At 40.3% G+C, this 25400-nt stretch overlaps 2 protein-coding genes across 3 annotated transcripts in view; both read right to left on the bottom strand.

The window, feature by feature from the left end:
* The window catches only part of LOC120475482 (uncharacterized), a 40259-nt gene that overhangs the window by 9357 nt on the left and 5502 nt on the right, over positions 1-25400 (bottom strand). The gene's annotated exons all lie outside the window — the stretch shown is intronic.
* On the bottom strand, positions 1726-21143 carry LOC148981846 (uncharacterized). 2 transcript variants are annotated; one of them, XM_089129136.1, is made up of 6 exons: positions 20920-21143; positions 17734-18611; positions 14655-14764; positions 8328-9521; positions 2132-2228; positions 1726-1865 (listed from the first exon to the last, which is right to left on the bottom strand). In XM_089129136.1, exons 1-5 carry the CDS (start codon positions 20975-20977, stop codon positions 2162-2164), a joined length of 2307 nt encoding a protein of 768 aa, XP_088985262.1. In that variant the 5' UTR covers positions 20978-21143; the 3' UTR covers positions 1726-1865; positions 2132-2161. The 2 variants fall into 2 exon arrangements, with proteins under 2 accessions (XP_088985262.1, XP_088985261.1); XM_089129135.1 differs by lacking the exons at positions 14655-14764; positions 17734-18611; positions 20920-21143 and adding an exon at positions 10151-10347 and having other exon boundaries at positions 8328-9618.

Genomic DNA, 25400 nt, shown 5'->3' on the forward strand with positions numbered 1-25400 from the left:
AATAAAATGAGTGCCAAAAACAACAGTATTTGCCCGTATGTGGCTAATGAAAGAAATAAAACAGCATACATGAGAAATCTGCACATTTCACCACATGAATACATTACAATCCACAGTTTGACCCCTTCTGTTCAAATCAAACAGTAACTACACTCAAGAAAACAGTATACATTTGATCAAAGGTACAAATATTCTTCATAACTTATACACAAACACTTTAGGAGAAGAAAATGATCAAAACTCACTCTTATTGAGACTTTGAAGCACACAGAAAAAGCTCAGGAAGTGGCTGGTGCACGTGCGATATCACGAGTGGCTGTTCTCCCCTCTAACACGGCATAGAGAACAATATTTACTCAATGTTCCATTAATATATGAAATAAACAGTGTTATTTAACCTTTCAACAACTTTTTATAAGATATTACAGATTAACTCACGTTCAATCTTTCCCAACGTCTCTGAATTTCCTTTCCCCACAGAAGATCTGTCACGTGCAGGAACAATCATATCAATCGTATAAGCAGCTAAATCAACCATACACTCGACACTACCACACGACTGTTATCACCACAGATTCACAAGTCAATATTAAACTGGAAATGTTCACTCTTTAACAGTTTAATCGACTATTTCTCCCTCTGTGTGACTATGTCTCAAACTACGCTCTCTTTCAGTCTAACGCGCTCTCTCTCATCTGCGCATGCGCACACTCTTAAAGGGGACAGCGCGAGCCTGCTGAGTCAAAGCAAACATAAGGGCAAATCACCAGAGAAATTAATTAAATATCAGGCTATTCCTGCCCTGGTGACATATAGATTAATCAAAATGCTTCTTATTGCCTTGTCATGTGTATTGCTCGAAATAAATAAATAAACAAGTGTGCAATGGCATTAAGATGGGCCACTCAGTCTAAAAAATGCTGGGTTGCTTTAACCCAAATTTGGGTCAAATATAGTTTTATGGTGTCAGATCTCCTTATTGTAGATCATTCACCTTCTACCTCATTTTATTTAGTCTCTCAGGTAAGGTAAAGTAAGTCGAATTCTACAAAAGATAATAAGTATTCAAAATTCATACTCACAGTCTAGTAGAAAGACCCCTCCGTGGCTAAGATTTTGATAGCAAGCAGAGACTCGATATTATATATGTAGTTTTATAAAGTTTTTCAAAGTTTCCAAACAAGTTAACAAGTTGTAGTTCAATAGCAGCAGTTCACAAGTTTCACCAGCAGGTGTCAGGCTTGGATCATCAAACAATGGAGAGACAGGCCCAGCTTCCAGCGTCTAACTTCAACACAAATTAATTAATCCTCTTATAAAAAGCTTTATCCTTCATTGTCTTCCTTCTTCGTGTGCGGCCTCTCAGAATCCTTCTCCTTTTGGTCTGGAACACAACACTAGGGTAATACTTGTTTTTCCTTACTATATGCACACATAATATTTGTTTCTTAATATTGATTACATTTTACTTATCCATTTCATCAATAATACATTTCTTTCAAACATGGCTCTCTGTATTTTTTTATAAACCCAATAAACGTTTTTATAAAAGATCCATGAAAGTATATCTTGCATTTACATGGAAGAGTAGAAGTGGAAGAGAAACTAGATTTTATCATGAAAATAGAGTTAAAAGTGTATATCAGATTCATGTCTCTCTTAAAAGAGTTATGGCCTTCTTCTCCAGTTATCGCAGTTCACAGTTAAATGCTCTTTCTTCAGAATGAGAAGATGTGATTTCAGAGCGAAAGCCTGAGCCGCTTCTTCCCAGAGTGAATCTTCAGACTTGATTTACATTGGTTTTCCCGTCACTCATCTGGAGACAGATTTTTCTGTTTTTCCTTTCTTTTTCATGTCCATCAGGTCTAAAAGAAACATTAAATCAAGTGAGATTTCAAATGAGAGACACATGTAAAATGAAAAGTGAATCCAAAAGTCAAGATCACTGATGAGTTCATTAGTCATTTCAATCCCATCAAATCTGGTGCACAACTGCGGTTCACGACTATAATCTATTTTAATGATGATTTGTGTTATAAGTCACTAGTTTGGTCATGAAACAATGTAAATCTGGTGAGCAGAAGCATATTCTTCAGCAATATGAATGAATGAATGAAGAATAAACACCAACCTCTTGGTTCTTCAGTATCTTCAGTGTGTTTCATTCGGCAGGTTCTGGATCACTGTCGTTCTCTCTGTCCTCTCCTTCCAGATGCTTTCTGGTAGTTCTGCCAAAAATGATAATATGCATGATAAATATTTCAAGAACTCCTGTGCAGAACAAATGAATGACGATGACAACAGATGAGTGGCGGGAAAACTAAGACAAAGGAGAATGTGAGACTGAGAAAACAAACTAAAAGTCCATGGAAATGAAACTAACAGCAACAAAGCCACAGTTGAAGCCACAGCAACAAACAATTTTTCTTCAATTGTTTTTAATAATCAAAACCAACTTAAATGAACTAGGGCTGCAACAACTAATTATGTCAGGAATAGAAAGTTGATTTACATTCATCTGTTTTACTCATGATGTCGGTGGGACAAAGTATGGCAACAGTTAAATAATATAAATAGGAAAGTCACAATAATGAGAAATGTCATAATTATGACTTACTATCTTATACTAATTAAAAACTTTCTAGTAATAATTTAGCATTGCATTATTGGGAATGATTTGGGAATTATTATATGATTATATCAGGAAGGATTTATCATCACTGATAAATGTGGAACAGTTAGTTAATGTGTTCATGATATCAAGGCTAGATTATTGTAACGCTCTACTGGGGGTTTGCCCTGCACTCTTAATAAACAAACTCCAGCTAGTTCAAAACACAGCCGCTCGAGTTCTTACCAGAACCAGGAAGAATGACCATATTAGCCCAGTTCTGTCAACCCTGCATTGGCTCCCGTATACATTTTTAAATATTGCTGATTACATACAAAGATCAGCGTTCTCACAGGTTGACATTTTTTTAAAGTTTGCGTAGAGAGAACTTAATGCCGTGTGTCCACCAAAACGTTTTTCCACATGCCTGGCGTATGTTTTCAATGGGAGCGCCACGTTTTTTAAACGACATGAGCGTACCAAGGCACTGAGCGTTTTTTTTACGCTGAAGCGCCGAGCGCCCAGTGTTTTTACTGGTCGCTGGGAGTTGAAAAATGTTCAACTTTACATAAAATGCAGCGCTCATCACTGTCACTTTTTACCCAGCCATCCAATCACAGTGGAGGAGGGGCGGGACTAATACCACACCGACCAACTGTCACAACATTCAAACTGCTGCGGATATTCTGTATCATAGCAACAAAACGTCTCAACAGAAAAAACGCTGCGCTGCCAAAACGCTCTCAAGCGCCCAAAGCATGGCTTCTTCAGCAGAGCGTCTGGCATTTTCAGCTGGCTAAAAACGCTTTGGTGGATAAACAGTGTCGTGGGGGAACAGGAGCCGAGGGGGAAGTAAATAGGTCAAGTTCAAACGATGAACACCTGTTTGTGATTTCATTGATTGGCGTGAGGACAGCGCATTTAAGCGGGCCAGGTGGACAGAGTGTTGAGAGAGACCTTGGAGCTTGTGTTCGGAGCTGTGTCCAGACAATCCGAGTTTATCCGTGGCCGTGACCGAGAAAGCTGTGATCAGCTGGAAGAGTGTGACGCCTGGGAACCAGAGAAAGCTGTGTACAGCAGGAAGAGTTTGATCTGCATTGAGTTTAATGAGAAGAGCGCTGAGTCGCCGTGAACAGTGTTATTGAAATAAAACACACAAGCTCCAATATTCGCCAACCCCTTGTCTTCTTCCATCACCCACACTGAACCAAAGTGTCCATCATCACATTGGTGCCGAAACCCGGGATGGAAGGAGAGGCCGCCGCCAGAAACCCTCTGTCTTCGCCGTTTGCGGAAATCATCCAGGCGCTCGTGGGACTTCACCAACAACACCAGGAGGCCCTGTTGAAGATGGAGGAGCAACAGGAACAACGGATCGACACACTCCTCCAAGGACAACGGGGGGTCCAGGGGGTCCGGGTCCCGGCCGCGACAAGATGCGACGACCCTCGATGACCCTGAGGCCTTCTTGGACCTCTTCGAGAGGTCGGCCGCGTCTTGGAACTGGCCGCCTGCTGACTGGGTGACGCGCCTGATCCCCCTGCTGTCGGGGGAGGCGCAGATCGCAGCTCAACAACTGCCAGTGAGCAACCTCCTGGTCTACAAAGACCCCAAGCACGCTATTCTACAGCGGGTCGGCCAGTCCCCGATGCAGAGTCGTCAGCGGTTCTGGACCCTCGAGTTGGGGGAGGCCGGCCAACCCTTCGTCTTTGCGCAGCAGCTCCGGGACGCCTGCCGCAGGTGGCTGATGGCCGAGGGAGTCATCGAGCTGGTGGTACTGGAACAGTTTGTCGCAAAACTGCCCAAGAAGGCCGCGCAGTGTGTCCAGTGCCATCGGCCGACATCACTGGACCAGGCCATCCAGTTGGCAGAGGATCAGCTGGTGGCGTGTCCGGAGGTCGGCGATCCCTTACCATCTGCTTCTCTCTCTCTCTCTCTCTCCCCTCTCTCTCGCCCTGTCCCTACTCCCAGGTCCCGAGGCGGCGTTCCACCCTAATCAAGGTGGAAGTGGACACTTTGATTAGCGTCCCCTACACGCCACCGGCCACCCCGATCAGTCTGGGCTGTACCAAATACCTGTGAGTATTAAGCGGGGTACATATGAAGCCTTGGTGGATTCGCGTTGTAACCAGACCTCAATCCATCAAAGTTTGATTCAGCCAGTGGCGTTGGATAAGAGCGGCAAGGTTATAGTGCGGTGTGTGCACGGCGAGGTGGTGGGGTATCCCCTCATGTCGGTCGCGATCCAATTTAGGGGACAAAAACATAGCGTGGAGGTGGCAGTTAATCCGCACCTCCGGCACCCGCTCATTTTGGGGACAAATCGGCTGGGGTTTCAGTCTTTATTAGCATATTTGTGTGCGGGTGCTCCTGGGCGAAAACAAAGGCACCGGAGGAGAGCGTCTGTTCAGGCCAGCGAAGCTGTACCGGGACCATCGGTGGCTGTTTCAGAGGAACCGAGTGTGTCCGAAAATACAATCTTTCCTCGCGATGACTTTCCTCTGGAACAGTCCCGAGATGACACGCTGAAAAATGCCTTTGAGCCCGGGTCATCGACGGGCAGCAGGTTCGGCCAGACCAGCCGCTCTCGTATACCTATTTTGCCTTGATTAAATATAGGTTGTATCGGGTGACTCAGGACACCCAGACAAAACAAGATACAACACAGTTGTTAGTTCCTAGGAGCCGTCGGGAAATGTTATTCCAGGCGGCTCATTGTAATCCGATGGCAGGACACCTAGGGCAGTCAGCCACAATAAATCGTCTAATGACCCGATTTTTCTGGCCAGGCATTCATGAGAACGTGCGCAGGTGGTGCACGAATGTGCACGAATGTCACATTGGTAAATCACTTGTCACGAATGTCAGTTTGGTAAACCCACCGGCCCATAGTAAAGCACCTTTGTGCCCCCTTCGTTTAGTGGAGGTCCATACCAAACGAATTGGTATGGATCTCATCGGGCCATTAGAACGATCTGCAAGGGGAAATCGCTTTGCATTAGTTCTGGTGGATTATGCAACACGATATCCCGAAGCAGTGCTGCTTCGCAACATCTCGGCGAAAAGTGTTGCGATTGCACTGTTTCAGTTAATCTCCCGGGTGGGAATCCCGAAAGAGATTCTCACCGATCAGGGCACAGCGTTTATGTCACGCACAATTCGCGAACTGTACAAATTATTGGGCATTGAATCGATCCAGACCAGCGTCTATCACCCACAAACAGACGGCTTGGTACAACAATTTAATTGCACGTTAAAAGCCATGATTCGTAAGTTTGTACGGGAAGACACTAAAAATTGGGATAAGAGGTTAGAAACCCTCTTGTTCGCTGTATGCAAGGTCCCCCAAACCTCCACGGGGTTTTCCCCCTTCGAGCTTCTCTATGGGCGCCAGCCCCGAGGGGTGCTGGACGTTTTTAGGGAGGCTTGGGAGGATGGACCCTAGAATAGTAAAAATGAAATTCAGTACGTCCTGGACTTGCAAACAAAACTCCACACTTTGGGGCGGCTCTCCATGGAGAATTTGTTGCGGGTGCAGGACAAACAGAGTCGGCTGTACAACAGGGAGGCTAAACTATGTAAATTTGCACTGGGAGATAAAGTACTCGTATTACTTCCCACATCCAGTTAAAAATTACTCGTCAAGTGGCAAGGACCGTTTGTGGTTACACTGCGCGTTAATGATCTCAACTATGAGGTTGCTCGTTCAGACGGGGGGAAACACATCAGATATACCACCTCAATCTCCTTAAAAAGTGGAGTGAGGTGGAGTCAGTGATGCTGGTGACAGTGGTGAGTGGGGAGGAGGATCTCGGGCCAGAGGCGAATATAAAAACCCAATCCTCCCCTCTGGCCGCTTGACCACCTCTCGCTGTCCCAGATCACTGACATGAGACATGTGCAAGCATAATTTGCAGATGTGTTCTCTCCTTTCCCTGGCCGAACAAATCTCATCCAGGACCATGTTGAGACTGAGCCGGGCGTGGTTGTGCGCAGCCGGCCATATAGGTTACCGGAACACAAAAAAAGTAGTTCAGGATTAATTAGCGGCGATGCTGGATATGGGGGTAATAGAGGATTCCAACAGCGACTGGGCGAGCCCGATAGTTTTAGTACCTAAAACGGATGGCTCTGTCCGGTTCTGTGTGGATTACCGCAAGGTGAATGCCGTATCGAAATTCGATGCGTATCCAATCCAAGGGTTGACGAGTTACTTGATCGGCTAGGCACAGCTCGCTTTTATTCGACACTGGATTTAACGAAGGGATATTGGCAGATCCCCTTATCTCCAATGTCCAAAGAAAAGACCGCTTTCACGACGCCGTTCGGATTACACCAATTTGTCACGCTTCCGTTCGGACTGTTTGGGGCACCCGCCACCTTTCAGCGGTTGATGGATAAAATTCTCCTCATAAAATATCATCTATAGTAATGACTTGGTCCTCAAATCGCTGAAAGGGGCGGGGCTCATGGCCAACCTGAGGAAGTGTGCAATTGGGCGCGTGGAGGTTAGGTATCTGGGCTTCCACTTGGGTCATGGGCAGGTGCGTCCCCAAATTGACAAGACAGCAGCGGTTGCGACCTGTCCGAGACCCAAGACCAAAAAGGAGGTTAGACAGTTCCTGGGGCTAGCAAGATATTATAGAAGGTTTGTACCTAATTATTTGGACCTGGCTAGCCCGCTGACTGATCTGACTAAAAAGGAAGCACCGGATACCGTCCAGTGGACGGAGCAGTGTCTCTCCCTTTTTCTCTGCAGACAAACGCATCGGACATCGGTTGGGTGCGGTCTTGACCCAGGAGATAGAGGGTGACTTTCTCTCCCGAAGTGTGGGGGAGGCTGCAGGCCGGATGGCTCCCCGGCCTGAGTCGGGCGGTGGGGGTATGTGGCACGGGGGGCGTGATTCAGCGGTGTCTGCGGCGAGAGAGCGAGGGAGGAGCCGAGCGGGAAGTAAGTGGGTCAAGTTCAAATGATGAACACCTGTTTGTGATTTCAGTGATTGGCGTGAGGAGAGCGCATTTAAGCGGGCCAGGTGGACAGAGTGTTGAGAGAGACCTTGGAGCTTGTGTGTGTGTGAGATGGTGTTCGGAGCTGTGTCCAGACAATCCGAGTTTATTCGTGGCCGTGACCGAGAAAGCTGTGATCAGCGGGAAGAGTGTGACGCCTGGGAACCAGAGAAAGCTGTGTACAGCAGGAAGAGTTTGATCTGCAGTGATCGTTTATTTGGAGTTTAATGAGAAGAGCGCTGAGTCGCCGTGAACAGAGTTATTGAAATAAAACACCAATATTCGCTCCAATATTCGCCGACCCCTTATCTTCTTCCATCACCCACACTGAACCAAAGTGTCCATCATCACAATAACTAATCATCTTTGTGACGGAAGAGAACTAGCTGGATCTTTAGCTAGAAAATAACTTTATTCTAGAGCTGCCATTAAGCCAAAACAATCTGTTACTTTAATTTATTTTGATCTATATTGTTAAAAGCACTATATAAATAACAAGATGCCTTCTCATAATAACAACTTAACATCTCATAATGAGAAATGATCTCATAATAATGATATATTATAACTCAATATCTCATAATAATGTGAAAAATTGAAACAGATAGCAAGCAACCACCAAGATGACCTGTTGCTCATCATGGCTGTTAGGAAACTAAATTACACAGAAGAGACTTTAATGCTCAGCACATAAAGATGAACTACTTACTGTGATCGCAGACTGTGTTGATGTGGTTTCTCCACTGTATGGATCTTCATGTGTCGCTTCAGGTGAGTTTTAATAGAGAAAACCTTTCCACACTGTTCACACATGTTTGAGTTCTCTCCAGTGTGGATCCTCTCATGTGCTTTCAGATTTGATGACTGACTGAATCTCTTGTCACAGTGTGAACACTTGTAAGGTTTTTCTCCAGTGTGGATCATCTCGTGTGTTTTCAGATTTGATGACAGTCTGAATCTCTTGTCACAGTGTGAACACTCATAAGGTTTTTCTCCGCTGTGGATCTTCTCGTGTGTTTTCAGAGTTGATGTCAGACGGAATCTCTTGTCACAGTGTGAACACTTGTAAGGTTTTTCTCCAGTGTGAATTCTCTGGTGCCGTTTTAAATCTTTCCCTGTTGCAAAAGTCTTCTCACACTCAAAGCACATGTACTCTCTCACACCAGTGTGAACTTTCTGATGTACTTTTAAATATTGCAGCAGTGAAAAACTCTTTCCACACACAGAACATGAATATGGCTTCTCCTTCGTATGAACTGTCAGGTGTGTCTTCAGGTATGATGCCCTAAGAAATGTTTTGTCGCACTGATCACATGCGTACGGCTTCTCTCCGGTGTGGATCATCATGTGACGAGTGAGGTGTGATGATTGTATGAAACTCTTTCCACACCGATCGCATGCGTGTGGCTTTCCTCCAGTGTGGATCATCATGTGAACATTAAGACTTTGTTTATGTGAGAAGCTCGACCCACACTGATCACATGCATATGGCTTCTCTCCGGTGTGGGTCCTCATGTGAAGCTTAAGAGTTTGTTTGTGTGGGAATCTCTTTTCACACTGATCACATGTGAATGGCTTTTCTCCAGTGTGGATCATCATGTGAACATTAAGACTTTGTTTTTGTGTGAAGCTCGACCCACACTGATCACATGCATACGGCTTCTCTCCAGTGTGGGTCCTCATGTGAAGCTTAAGAGTTTTTTTGTGTGAGAATCTCTTTTCACACTGATCACATGTGAATGGCTTCTCTCCGGTGTGAACTCTCATGTGACTCTTAAGGTATGATGATTGTGTGAAACTCTTCCCACATTGATCGCATGAGAACGGTTTCTCTCCAGTGTGAACTCTCATGTGAAGCTCAAGATGTTGTTTGTGTGTGAAACTATTTCCACACTGAGTGCAGGTTGTAGATTTCTTGTCTCTTCTTTTATTTAAAATTGTCTGTTTATTCTTTGAGCGACGCAAGTGTTGTTCACTCTCCTCGTTCTCTTCCATCAGGTCTGAAGGGGAAAAAATATCAAAATAATACAAAGAGAAAAAATTTTAGTGAAATGACATAAAAATGGGCAACTGCTATTAAATATTACCATTTTACTGTTTTTTAATTGATATTGAATTTAATTATGAATTAAATAAAGTTGCATAAACCACAGAAAGAATGATCAGTTATCTGTATCTGACACAATTATATAAGTGCATCCCTAGGTATCGGTTATAATAAACAGTAATCAAAGTTACTGTAAGAAGAATAATCTTGGGTTGGGTATTGTTTGGGTTTTTATGATATCAGTGCCAAATCGAAACTTTTGAATGGGTTTCAGTGCCTGAACTGATACTTAAAAAAAAAGTTTGACTTGATGTTGACAATCAATGTGAGCATTTTTCAAACCTTGCTTTACTGACCATTTTGAAAACCAAAACTTTTGTACCCACTTCATAGTTTAACTCTTTATCAAAATACGATGAAGGGCTTGAATGTTTCTAACATGAATGTTCTGCAACATCATGAATGAATGAAGAATAAACACCAACCTCTTTGTTCTTCAGGATCTTCAGTGTGTTTCATTCTGCAGGGTTCTGGATCACTCATGTTCTCACTGTCCTCTTTAATAAACTGCAGATTTCAGCACTTCCTGATGCTCGTCTTCACAAGCAGCTTCTTCTTCTTCTTCTGTACTTTTTATTGGCAGTTTACAAGCTATGTGCATTACCGCCATCTACTGGAATAGGTGTGATCACATTGGGAGAAAAAAAAAAACAGAGTTAGAGCCCAAGCTTAAGCTGGCGCTATGTGTTTAGCTCCTTCAGCTTCAACCTCAACTCAACCTCCATATAAAATAAAATACAACTAAAATAAATAAACAATAAGACTAAATTCTTCTTGCTGTGTTTTTTTTAAGAAATCTTTATTTATTAACTCTTTTATTGTAGAATGTGTTCCTGGTAGTTTCAACAGGTTGCTTAAATTAACAGACTTTGTTAACCTTTTAATCTTTTCTCTCTTCATGGTACTGCCTACATGTCAAAAGTACATGCTTCACGGTTTCTGTTTCCTCCTCACATATGGGCACATTCCTGTCTCATGCTTCCCTATTATGTGTAGGTTGCTGTTCAGTCCTGTATGTCCTAGCCTCAGCCTAGTGAACGATGTTTCCTCCTGCCGTGATAATGAACTCATTTTTATAACTGTTATATTTGGCTGTATACTATATACAGGGGTTGGACAATGAAACTGAAACACTGGCCAATGTTGGAGGTTTCACATCTATATGCCTGGCGGCCAATCTTCAGATTGAAGCACGGGTGGATCAGTGATGGTTTGAGCTCCAATATCATGACAATCCTGATTGTATTTGATGGACACGACACTGCCGAGGACTACCAAACCCTTCTGGAGGATCATGAGCACCTGATGCTCAAACCGTGTTTCAGCATGATCATGCACCAACACACACAGCAAGACTTGTGACAGAAGGGTTTGATGAAGATGAAAGTGACGTTGAACATCTCCCATGGTCTGACAGTCACCAGATCTGAATATTATTGAGGTGTTTTGGAGGAGCGAGTCCACCAGCATCATATAGTGACCTGGACACTGTTCTGGAAGAGGAACGGCTCATAATCCCTCTGGTCACTGTGAAGGACTTCTATCTGTCAATTGGTGCTGTATTTGGATGCAAAATGAGGCCCTCACCATTCTAACAAATTATTGTGTAGTACAACCAGGTGTTTCAGTTTTTTTGTCCAACCCCTGTAAATGCCTACCTTTGCCCCCCTTATCCCGTTTATCTTGCCAGAGTTTATGAATACCATCTTTAATTATTGTTTTAATTTCTGATTTGCTAAGTGGAACCTGTATTTCCCTTTCGAAGGGAACTCAACAATACGTTGAATGACGCTTTGGGGAAACGCCTTAGGCGTGACAGGTGTCTGAAATCACTATCAAATCACGTCAATCGCATTGACCGGCGACAGCCCGTGAATCATTAACGTGAATGATTAAGATATCTGAAGATATCTGATATCTCAAGATATCTGAAGCCGGGTGACACACATGTTATGTGCATTTTTCTGTCTGGGAGAAAAGATGCTCACAGGTAGTTCTCGAGGGAACTGCCTGTACAAATGTCTTCGCTCTCGCCTGTCCCTCTTCTCGGGAGAAGAGCTTGTAAAGCACTACGCTGAGTCATACTCTCCGGGATATCCCGTCTCTGAAATCCAGGCCGAGCGGTTCACTGCCAGCTTCACAGTCCCTCAGGTTGGATGCTTTACCTAAAGGCATATTCCAGAGGCTCTGTCGGGAAGTGGCCAGACTGTAGTGTCTTCTGTAGTGACACCAGGTTAGGCCTGCCTGGGGGCATTTCATTCCTAGGCCCTCACAGGCCTCCTCAGTGTTTTGAAACACAAACACTGGGTAGATCCGTGGATCGAGTAGAGAAACTCCCCTCGCTAGCAAGGGTTGTAAAGCACTACGCTGAGTCATACTCTCCAGGATATCCTGTCTCTGAGATCCGGGCCGAGTGGTTCACTGCCTGCTTCGCAGTCCTTCGGGTTGGATGCCTCCCTTTCTTGAGGCAACTGTCCAGAGGCTCTGTCTTCAGACAGACAGGAAGTGGCCAGACTGTAGTGTCTTCTGTGGTGACACCAGGTTAGGCTTGCCTGGTGGCATTTCATTCCTAGGCCCTCACAGGCCTCCTCAGTGTTTTGAAACACATACACTGGGTTGAACCGTGGATCGAGTAAGAAACTCCCCTTGCTAGCAAGGGTTGTAAAGCACTATGCAGAGTCATACTCTCCAGGATATCCCGTCTCTGAGATCCTGGCCGAGTGGTTCACTGCCAGCTTCGCAGTCCCTCGGTTTGGATGCCTTACCCTAAGGCATATTCCAGAGGCTCTGTCTCGGACAGACAGGAAGTGGCCAGACTAAGTGTCTATGTATCTGACGGCAGGTCAGGCCATCCTGGTGGCATTTCAGGGTGAGTACGTTCCCCTGAATAGTGATTGACTGGGTTCCTTTGGATTCCATAGCCACATTCCCTTGAAAGGACCCCTTCTAATTGAAGTTGTGGTCCTAGGCCTTTGAGCAGGCCCAGGTAGGCCTTTCATTTAACTGTGTTGGAGGTTTCCTTTGAGGCTTATAGCTTAGGCTATGACCGTAGGGAGTGATGTCACTGACAGCCCAGTGTGAACTTGCTGGTTTGAATTTGCTGATTCGGACAGTTGTCACTGCCTGAGGGCATGCACTCCCCTTAGCATGGCGGCGTGGGTATATCGTTCCCCAAAGCGTCAATGACGTATTGTTGAGTTCCCTTCGAAAGGGAACGTCTCAGGTTACGACTGTAACCTATGTTCCCTGAGAATAGGGAACGAGACAATGTCTCCCTGCCATGCCTTGCCTGCCGTACAGTCCCTTCAGACAATAAGGTGATTTGTCAAGTTTGTAAGGCGCCCTTATATACTTCCTGGTCGCACGTAAATCATTCACGTTAATGATTCACGGGCTGTCGCCGGTCAATGTGATTGAGGTGATTTGATAGTGATTTCAGACACCTGTCACGCCTGAGGCGTTTCCCCAAAGTGTCAATGACGTATTGTCTCGTTCCCTATTCTCAGGGAACATAGGTTACAGTCGTAACCTAAGACGTTCTACTTGTTCTGCTTTCAGTGCTTCTTTTGCCAAATTGTCTACCTTCTCATTACCCTCAATACCTGTGTGCGCTGGAACCCAAGTGAACTGTATTATTAGCCTCTGTTGCGTCATCTGATGAACTTTGTCAAACAGATCCTGCCTGCATTCAGATTTCCCAGTCTGGATACTAGTTAAGGTTCCTCTACCCACTGTAATGCCATTATGATGGCCGTCATTTCTGCAGAGAAAATTGAGAGGTGGTTTGAGGTTATTTTTTGTATTGTAATGTGTTTTACCAGTTAGATCTTTTGGATGCATCTGTAAACATTTGTACTGTATCATTATATCTTGCTTCTACATATTGTGTTACACTTTTATACAATCCCGTCTTAACTATGTTTTTAGTTTCTATATTAACTACAGGACAACAGAAAAACCAAAGGTGGAGTTATACTCAAGTTAACAGTTTTGCTGCAGGGTATAATACTGACTCCCGTTTCATCTGCCTCTTTTTTACTACTCCATCCAAAACTATTTTCCACAATGTGACCATATTCCCAGCATTCCTCTAACACCAGTTTTGTAGGATGTATAGCTATTCTCATGCCCTTGTAAGTTTACCCAAAATGCTAGAGAGAGCTGTAACCTCCTACGGTCTAAAGGCATCTCCCCTACTTCCACCTGCAGCGCAGGGATAGGTGATGTTTGGAAGGCTCCACTACACAGCCGGAGAGCTTTGGCCTGTAAGAGAATGAATTTCCACGACGCATGCATGAGAACTGAACTGAAGTAGTAGAAAAAGATCACAGTTCTCACGAATGTGTCGTGGAAATCTCTTGAACTCTCGTCTCAGGCCTACAAGGAAGAAAAGGAATAGTCGAATAAAGTCGTTATTTTTATTAGTTTTTTCGCACAAAAAGTATTCTCGTCGCTTGATAAACTAGTCACATGGAATATTTAAACATTTTCTTCAATGACTTTCTGGGCCGTCAAGTTTCGATCCCTTAGGCAGCCTATGTAGCAGTGATCCATCTCTCAAATTTAATAAAAACTATCTTCATTTGTGTTCCGAAGATGAACGAAGGTCTTACGGGGTTGGTACAGCATGGGGGTGAGTAATTAATGACTTAATTTTCATTTTTGGGTGAACAATCCCTTTAATGCAACTAGGAAAATGATCACGTTTTTTTTACGGGATTTTTTTTTTCTTACAGTGCATCTCATCTCATCCGTTTTATTATTTTAAATCATATTTCAATATTGTGATTTTTTACCAATAAAATGATTTGAAATTGACATATTAATTTCCTGTCTGTGAAAAGAGTTTTTCATTGCTCCCTTGAATGAATTGTCATCTGTGTCTTCAGTGCTGATCCCAAAATAAAAGTTTTGCCGCACTGATCATATGCATACGGCTTTTCACCAGTGTGGCTCTTCATGTGTCCCTTAAGGTGTATTTTTTGTGTGAAGCTCTTCCTGCACTGATCACATGTGAACGGCTTCTCTTCAAGTATGAACTCTCATGTGACGCTCAAGATTTTGTTTATTTGTGAAACTCTTTCCACACTGAGTGCAGGTGAAAGATTTCTTGGTTCTTCTTTTCTTTAAAAATGTCTGTTTAGTCTTTGAGGGTTTTTCTCCAGGTTGGACACGATGTTCCTCCTTCACTTCACTCAGTTCTTCTCTCTCCTCCTTCACTTCCATCAGTTCTTCTCTCTCCTCCTTCACTTTCATCAGTTCTTCTCTCTCCTGCTCTTTTCCATTAGGCCTGAAGTGAAAGAAAAAAGGTGTAATTACATGTTCAGAAGATCAAAAATAATTCAAAGACAGGAACATGAAGTGAAAGGACATATGAAAGAGCTCTGATGTAATAGCAAAATGTTTTTTCCATGAATGAGGTCGCCTACATTGATCTTCTAATCGTATTTTTTTAAACATTATAGACACAAATCCCTGCATGCGAGGCGGGCGACCTCTGACATGTATAGCAATTGTACACTCTTAGAAGAAAAGGTTCTATATAGAACCTTAAAGGGTTCTAAAGCGCTACGTATTTGGAACCCCTAAATGCAATGCGTGTGAATTATCACAAAATTCAAGATATGGGGTTAAAAAACACGAAGAGTGCCATTTCAGTTTTAATCCTCCAAAAATCAGCATGATTAAAATGTGATATTAATAAGTAAACAATAATTTAATTACAACTACAAAATGTTGCAGAATAATGTAATATATGAATGAATAAGAGCCTTTGTGCCAAAAGGGTTCTTTCTTGTCATTATCATCATTTTTTTGCATAAAAGGTCCGTTGCAGTTGACCCTTTTTTCTAAGAGTGTAAGTCACTTTGGATAAAAGCATCAGACGGTATTCGTTTTGTTTATATTACACTTTGATCAAGTGTAGTTGATCAAGCTAGCGCCATTCAGAGCTGCCAACTCTAACGAATTTACACGCAATTGACACTTAGCAAGCAGGATTCAGATTCTGTCAATTTTATTTCGCAATTTAAACAATAAATACCATTTTGGCGCTTGTACATGTTACACCACAGATCTCTAGCGCACGTGAACCGATCATCTCTACTAGCTAATGGTAAAAGAACACGAACACTGTTGAAAGATACGGTATGCTACAACTTACCAAAATGTATTCCTCATGCATAATGTCGACCAATCATTTTTTGAACTCTTCCCTGAACTGAAATGTAGTAGTGGGCTGTATTTCCGCACGACTGACATCAGGTTCAAGTACACACAAGCCGCGTGACTTGTGTACAGCAGTTTGGCTGGTGGTAACGTTGCCCGCCCGCATACCGCCTCCCATGGCCGAAACTGGTATTACGACACCCTGCCGGGCCGGGGCTAGTAATTTAGCATGCTAATTCAGGTTAATATCTCGGCAGCACTATAACTTGTCGTTTTTTTAATGACATCATTGCACTTATTTCTTCTCATTCTTTTGATGCGTGTAGCTCATTTTTTGGATATTTTTACCTCAATTATTACATATGGCACCTTTAAATGTAAAACATTATCTTTATTATGTATAACGCCAAAACTTCATAACCCAGAGTTACTAACAGAAATAACACGCAATAATGACCAGTGTTGGGCATGTTGCTAAATAAAAAGTGGTAACACTTTACAATACGGTTTCACTTATAAGTCATGCTTAACCAATGCACAGATAATACTGAATTAATGTGTAACTAATGATTATCTAAGCTATTAATTAATGATGATCACATTAGGAACTAATTAAGAGTCTGTAAGGTTAATGTATTAGTTCATACATGAAGTGTTATTAATTAACCATGCAATTTTTTTTACTAATAGTGTTAATTAATATGTTAATTACCAGAATGAGCCAAAGCCTTGTATTTCAACCTCCAGATAATGACAGGTACACTAATAAGCATTAATACATGATTAATTACTTAATTGTTAGTGCAAATTCATGTGTAAATTACTACAATTACTAAATGACTAGTTAATAATGATGTGCCCCAACAAGTAAAGTCATAACATAATGATACCTTTGCAAATCATTAGCTAATGATGAATTAAATCAGACAACTGGAAGTTGAAGTGCATAGCTTTGACTAATTGTAGTAATTAACACATTAATTTACACTATTAGTTAATAAAATATGTTATTAAGGAATTAATACACAATGACACATTGAATTAATAGCAATTAACATATTACTTAATCTATTAATTATATAGACTCTTTATTAGTTGCTGATGCAGTAATCATTAATTAATGGTTTAGTTCTTCATTAATTAAACATTAACTCATGATTATCTGTGCATTAGTTAAGCATGAATTAATGCATATTAGTGCACCCGTATTGTAAAGTTACCAAAAAAGTAATTAGTTATAGTTACTAGTTATTTTTCACAAATAGTAACTGAGTTAGTAACTGATTATAAAAGTAAGTAAAAACCAGGTAAAGTAACTATTGCGTTGTATGATACAAATTACTTTAAAAAAAAAAGTTAAAATAGACCTGTGTCAAATAACTTGGATGCACCCAATATTAAATATGATAAATTAATGAAATGGACACTATAGAATAAATTATTATTATAAAACATTGTACACTAATCTACACTATCGTAATGTTGCAGCCAACATTTTAAAAGACGAGTAAACAGTCAGTAATAAATTACAAGCAAAAGCACCAATAAATGCAACAAAACAATGATAGTTTTTAGGTACTGAAATGTAATTAAAACATGCTAATCTGCATAAACACAGCATAATCTTCATATCCTTTTTAAAGTTTAAGAGCATTGAGTGATTAACATTAGCATGATTATTAGGATGCTGCCACTTGGGGAAAGGGACAGTTTTGAGACCGTCTCGGATTTTCTTTACTCGTTTTCCAAATGTACGATTGTTTTCTAAATAAATAAAGTTTATGGAAGACATATTAACTATTTACCGTGATCTCAGACTGATGTGATGTGGTTTCTCCACTGCATGGATCCTCATGTGTCGCTTTAGGTGAGTTTTAAAAGAGAAATTCGTCCCGCACTGATCACACGTGTGTGGTTTCTCTCTGCTGTGGATCCTCTCATGTGTTTTCATATGTGATGAGTGATTGAATCTCTTGTCACAGTGTGAACACTTGTAAGGTTTCTCTCCAGTGTGAATTCTCTGGTGCAGCTTTAAAACGTTCACTGAAATAAAAGACTTCCCACACTCAAAGCACACATGATCTTTCACACCAGTGTGAATTTTCTCATGTCTACGTAAACTTAGCAGCCATGAAAAACTCTTCCCACACACAGAACATGAATGTGGTTTCTCCGTTGTATGAACTGTCAGGTGTTTCTTCAAGGCTAATGCCCAAAGAAACGTTTTCCCACACTGATCACATGTGTACAGCTTCTCTTCGGTGTGGATATTCGAGTGCCCTTTAAGTTGTGCGAGGTTTGTGAAACTCTTCCCACAGTGATCACATGTGAACGGTTTTTCTCCAGTGTGGATCCTCATGTGAACATTAAGACTTTCTTTGTATGAAAAATTCTTCCCACACTGAGTACATGTGAATGGTTTCTCTCCAGTATGAACTCTCATGTGATTATTTAGCTGTTGTTTGCTGGATAATCTCTTCTCACACTGATCACATGTGTACGGCTTCTCTCCGATGTGGAACATCATGTGAACCGCAAGACTTTGTTTACATACACATCTCTTTTCACACCGAGTGCAGGTTGTAGATTTCTTGTCTTTTTTCTTTAAAAATGTCTTTTTAGTCTTTGAGCGACTCAAAGTTTTTTTTCCAGGTTTGACGTGATGCTTTTCTGGCACTTGGCTCAGTTCTTCACTCTCCTCACTTTCTTCCATCAGGTCTGAAATACATTTTAAAAAAAGTCATTTTCAGTAAATCTTCCAGTTATTGAACATTATAGGGCACAAATCCCATGTTTCAGTAGTGAGATCTACAAATTTATTTGAATAACGACACAATTATCTAATGTAATATTAACCCTTTAAATGTATATTCAGCCCTTGCAGAAATGGAAAAAAAAATGCAGGTGTAAAGCGCAGATAATGTTTAAATAGTGCAACTGTGCTGAAAAACACCACACAATAATCATTACACACAGTAATAAATCAAATCAATAAGTTTGAAATGTAAAAAAATAAAAATACTACTACTAATAACAATATAGACCCCTGCTGGGTTCATGTCTGCGTTCGCGCATTAGTTTCTGCTTGCTCAAAAAGGATGATTAGATCCAAATGAACTTATTCTTACGTGAATATACAACAATGAAAATAGTTTACATGTAGCACGTCAATTCTGCGTGGTATAAGACTCTCGCTCTATCTGTAAGTGTGTGAGAAACAATAGCGCTCTCAGCAAAGAGACAGCCAGGTGCTCGACTCACACTCGTCACTGTTTACGTATGCGTCGCATACACTGTGCAGGGCTCGACATAAGCAATGGCCCGATGGCCCGGGGCCAGTAAAAGAGTATGCGGGCTAGTTGATTGGCCAGTCACTTGCCCGCGCGGGCCAGTAACTGGCGATCAGCTAAACATACAGCAAACGTCATACACAATGTGGCACGAAGAGTGTCAATGTTAAAATGCCAAAGAACTTTAGAAGACCGATAAGCTCGGACGTTATTGTTATTGCTGTCGCTGGAGAAATACATGTAGGCTATCATTTATTATTGCTATAAAAAATTAACCATCTCGCTGAGTCGCCAGCCATGTCTAGGCCTATATATAATACAATTAAACCATTTGTCTGTGATGCATTTTGCTATTCGCGCAGTCCAGAAGAGGGAGAGAGAGAGAGATAGCTCATGCGGTGCCACAGCGCGCACAACACCTGACGGAGGACAGAACTAAACATTCAAGTTATGATTACACTTTAGATCTGTGATATAATAATATGATTTTATTTTAGATTTCAGCTTCCAAAGATTATAGAATATATTTGAGGTAAAACCACTAAAAACTGCATTCTGTCTAGCGCAACGTCCTTACCATCACAGCAGTACAGTAGCACGCTGCCATTTCTCCTTAACTCAAACTTTAATACAGAATCAGCACGATCGGTGATTGTTGTAAAATGCAGTCATTTCTGTTGCTAAATTGCGGGGTGCGTTTAATAATAAAAAGAGCTATTAAAAGCACAAAAAGCGCAAGAGATGCTGTTCCCGATGCGGCGCGCGCTCCGAAACAGACCGCAGCGAGATAAGTATATACTTTGGGCTTCATGTGCGCGTCTAAACGACCAAATGTACACAACAATGTGTCAAAATGACTGGCTTGGAGATTCACTTAAACAGTTTATATCTAAATTGGATGCAGTTATGGAAATAGTTGGGAGAAAATGGTGCATCAGTAGTAGACTTACATCTGCATTCGTTCTTAAAGGGGAAGCAGTCTAATATGCGGACGATTGCGACATTACTGCGAATCAAACAACTAAAGGCAAAAAGAAAATCACTCACTGCTCTTGAATGAATAACTTTAGCTTTAATAAGTAAGATGAGGAGACTGAGGGAAAAAGACAGAGAGTGATCGAGATGAGGAGAGAGCAGGTATTGACAAATAATCTACTGGACGCTGAAATTAGGTTATTTTTGCATGTCTCCAGGGTCTCTCTCTTAATTCCTGAACTTCCTTCACTGTTTTGATTAATCCTAATGTATATAATAAATACAGTTTAATGGAAAAGTGCTTTTCCTTTTATTTCTTTCAGGGCCAGTCAAAATATAGAAGGGGCCAGCAAAACTCTGATCTACTGGCCCCGGGGGCCAGTGGGGATTTTTTTTTATGTTGAGCCCTGCACTGTGCATTCATTGAGATTAACTAAAATACTGAAAATAGCCTATATCTGTGTACCAGTTCCAGATTGTAGATGTAGTTCCTCAATTAGTGATAAACTCGAGCCAAAAAAAAAAAAGGATGCAGTACAAGTTTTTCCATTCGAAAGGGTACTTCTGTTATTTATGACAAATACAACGTGACTTGTAAGTAACTACAAATCTGGTTTTGCTTGAGTTTCTCAAACCTCCATTTACTCACCATTTATACCCATTTCATGGTGTAACTGATTATCTAAAAGTGATGAAGAGCTTGAATGTTTCTAACATGAATGTTCTCCAGCATCATGAATGAATGAAGAATAAACACCAACCTCTTTGTTCTTCAGGATCTTCAGTGTGTTTCATTCTGCAGGGTTCTGGATCACTCATGTTCTCACTGTCCTCTTTAATAAACTCAGTCTTTGCAGATTTCAGCTCTTCCTGATGCTCGTCTTCACTTGCAGCTGATGGGAATTTACATAATTTATTGGAGAATTGAGGTGAAAACGGGAACTATTGTGTTGTTTTCAGCGGATCTGTTAATATTGATGATCCTCAGACTATCAACACTCATTCAACAAGCCATTCAGGATCATCAGCAGATCATCTCACTTTATTCTGAGTGTTTGCTGTTGTTAGAAACACATTATTTGAGTCAATATAAAAGTCTGTAAAACTGCTCTAGTGAAAGAAAATAGTGTTCCTAATCACAACATGACATGGATAAAACATAAGAAAAACATATAAAAACTAACTCCAATAGCATTCATCTTCATTAGCCTAATCACCTCATCTAAATAACTACAGCAGCATAATGCCAATATCTAAAATATATTTTGATTTTGTACCACATTTATTGCACTAATGTTATTCGTTCAAAACTGACAATGATCGTTTCAGTATATATTTTAACAATGAATGTGGAGTAACACATTTGATTTATTAAAGATAAAATAAAACAGCAGCAGTATTATCGATTCCCCTCAGATCTCAAACTTTAACTCTTGACAATCAGTAACAGTTTTCCACTCCAAACATCGAGACAATCACACAAACGAACACACACTCGCTCAGGTCTGAATGAACTCCACATATTCTCCTCAGGCTCGCTGCTGCTGCACTAAATGTGTATTTCAGGAGGAAGACGCCAGAAAAGACCCACAAGTATCGCTGTGATCGATAAAAACAACACAGAAATGAGTCTGTCGCTTAATCAAACTGTATAAAGTGTGTGTGATGGGTGTGTAAATATAAGAAATACCGCGAACTTCTCTCCTCACCTCAGAAGACTCTTCTTCTTCTTCTTCTTCTTTTTCTTCGTTATTAGCGGCTGGAATTAGCGCCATCTATTGTGAGTTTTGGATCAGAGACTCATTTTACTTCTTTATTTTTCATGATAACGAGGCAAAAACTGCACAAATTACAGACATGACATGATACAACTTTGTATATGTATCAGAATACAAATTAGAAAATACAAGTTAATAGTGATTAGCTGAAAAAAATAAAATTAACTAAAAGACAAAAAAAAGAAGAATACAATGATATTAAACTCATATTAAAATTCTTAAAAAAACTTGCTTACATTTTTACTGGAGATGCCTAATTGTAGTAAGATGTATTTTAAATTCTTTCAAAAACACAGAAAAAAAGGTAAACTTACATTTTCCAGAGAAGACGAATTAAATTTATAACAAAGCAAGTCAAATTATTTCTGACCTGAAGTCACAAGATAATCCGAAACAAAATATTAAACCTGTGGTATGTCTGAAATAAAAAGCCAAAACAAAAGATCTTACTGAAAATGTCCTCACATATCAATGATTGGAGCATCAGAACTGCTCTACAATACTTGGCTTACACATGTTGAAACACGCTGTATAATAAATCACACTTATAACAACTTCAACTCTTCAAAAAATGGGTGAATCATTATAACAATGGGAGTTTTTTACTTTTTACTATTGATCAAAACCACTCCACCAAAAAAACAACAACAAAAAAAAAAAAAAAAAAAAAAAAAAACAGCATGATTGCAAAGACAGTAAAGTCCCCAAAAAACATTGTATTCTTGTAAAGACGTCTTAGTCCTTTGATGGAGAAAATTAAATCTGCCTGGGAAAAGGACTTCGCAGTAGAAATGTGTATGGAGCCAGAACAGTGATTTTAAAACTTGGCATCAAAAATTAAAAACAAAAGCAGAATTGAAAAAGGAAACATGTAACGGTGGTGGCCGCCCTAACAGAAATAAAGAAAACTTACAATAGCGTAATTATGGAAGCTTGTTTCCGCCACAGAATGAAAAATAAAAAAGGTAATTGCGACTTTTTATCTCACAATTGCAAGTTTACATCTCGCAATTCTGACTTTATTTCTCAGAATTGTGATATATGAAGTCAGAATTGCGTGTTATAAAGTCAGAATTGCGAGATAAAGTCAGAATTGTGTGATATAAAGTCAAAATTGCGAGATATAAAGTCAGGATTGCGAGATATAAAGTCAGAATTGCGAGATATAAAGTCAGAATTGCGAGATATAAAGTCAGAATTGCATGATATAAAGTCAGAATTGCGTGATATAAAGTCAGAATTGTGAGATATAAAGTCGCAATTGCGAGATATAAAGTCAGAATTGCGAGATATAAAGTCAGAATTGCGAGATATAAAGTCAGAATTGCGTGATATAAAGTCAGAATTGTGTGATATAAAGTCGCAATTGCGAGATATAAAGTCAGAATTGCGAGATATAAAGTCAGAATTGCGAGTTATAAAGTCAGAATTGTGAGATATAAAGTCGCAATTGCGAGATATAAAGTCAGAATTGTGAGATATAGTCAGAATTGCGATATATAAAGTCAGAATTGCATGATATAAAGTCTGAATTGCGAGATATAAAGTCAGAATTGCGAGATATAAAGTCAGAATTGCGAGATATAGTCAGAATTGCGATATATAAAGTCTGAATTGTGAGATATAAAGTCAGAATTGTGAGATATAAAGTCAGAATTGCGAGATATAAAGTCAGAATTGTGAGATATAAAGTCAGAATTGCGTGATATAAAGTCAGAATGGCATGAGATAAAGTCAGAATTGCGTGACATAAAGTCAGAATTGCGAGATATAAAGTCAGAATTGCGAGTGATGAAGTCAGAATTGCGTGATATAAAGTCAGAATTGCGAGATATAAAGTCAGAATTGCGATATATAAAGTCTGAATTGTGAGATATAAAGTCAGAATTGTGAGATATAAAGTCAGAATTGCGAGATATAAAGTCAAATTGCGTGATATAAAGTCAGAATTGCGTGTTATAAAGTCAGAATGGCATGAGATAAAGTCAGAATTGCGTGATATAAAGTCAGAATTGCGAGATATAAAGTCAGAATTGCGAGATATAAAGTCGCAATTGTGTGTTAAAAAGTCAGAAGTGCGTATTAAAAAGTCAAAATTGTGAGATTTAAACTATTCTTAGCGGAAAAAAGTTAGTTTTTCCCCCCCTTAGAATTGGCCTGATAACTCGCAATTGCGAGTTTATATCTCACAATTCCGAGAAAAGATGTCAGAATTTCGACATATAAACTCACAATTATGTTTTTTCTCAGAATTGCGACTTTATATCTCGCAATTCTGACTTTATATCTCACAATTCTGACTTTATAACTCGCAATCGGACTTTATATCTCTCAATTCTGACTTTATATCTCGCAATTCTGACTTTATATCTCGCAATTCTGACTTTATATCTCTCAATTCTGACTTTATATCACGCAATTCTGACTTTATATCTCGCAATTCTGACTTTATATCTCACAATTCTGACTTTATATCTCGCAATTCTGACTTTATATCTCACAATTCTGACTTTATATCTCACAATTCTGACTTTATAACTCGCAATCGGACTTTACATCTCTCAATTCTGACTTTATATCTCGCAATTCTGACTTTATATCTCGCAATTCTGACTTTATATCTCGCAATTCTGACTTTATAACTCGCAATCGGACTTTATATCTCTCAATTCTGACTTTATATCTCGCAATTCTGACTTTATATCTCGCAATTCTGACTTTATAACTCGCAACCGGACTTTATATCTCGCAATTCAGACTTTATATCACGCAATTCTGACTTTATATCTCGCAATTCTGACTTTATATCTCGCAATTCTGACTTTATATCTCGCAATCGGACTTTATATCTCGCAATCGGACTTTATATCACGCAATTCTGACTTTATATCTCACAATTCTGACTTTATACCTCGCAATTCTGACTTTATATCACGCAATTCTGAATTTATATTACGCAATTCTGACTTTATATCTCACAATTCTGACTTTATATCTCACAATTCTGACTTTATATCTCGCAATTCTGACTATATCTCGCAATTCTGACTTTATATCTCGCAATTCTGACTTTATATCTCACAATTCTGACTTTATATCTCGCAATTCTGACTTTATATCACGCAATTCTGACTTTATATCTCACAATTCTGACTTTATATCACGCAATTCTGACTTTATAACTCGCAATCGGACTTTATATCACACAATTCTGACTTTATATCACGCAAATCTGACTTTATATCTCGCAATTCTGACTTTATATCTCGCAATTCTGACTATATCTCGCAATTCTGACTTTATATCTCGCAATTCTGACTTTATATCTCACAATTCTGACTTTATATCTCGCAATTCTGACTTTATATCACGCAATTCTGACTTTATATCTCACAATTCTGACTTTATATCACGCAATTCTGACTTTATAACTCGCAATCGGACTTTATATCACACAATTCTGA

The sequence above is a fragment of the Pimephales promelas genome, chromosome 3, assembly GCF_988280905.1.
Source record: "Pimephales promelas chromosome 3, fPimPro1.hap1.1, whole genome shotgun sequence".
NCBI lineage: Eukaryota > Metazoa > Chordata > Actinopteri > Cypriniformes > Leuciscidae > Pimephales > Pimephales promelas.

What these genes read in the sequence shown, in the direction of transcription:
- LOC148981846 (XM_089129136.1), bottom strand. Translation starts at nt 20,977, where the DNA reads ATGAGTGATCCAGAACCCTGCAGAATGAAACACACTGAAGATCCTGAA. An exon ending in ACTGGTGAAAAGCCGTATGC is followed by an intron (nt 9,522 to 14,654) that starts ATATGATCAGTG and finishes GAAATCTACAAC; the next exon opens with CTGCACTCAGTGTGGAAATA. An exon ending in CAACACAGTCTGCGATCACA is followed by an intron (nt 2,229 to 8,327) that starts GTAAGTAGTTCA and finishes CATTTTTGGCAG; the next exon opens with AACTACCAGAAAGCATCTGG.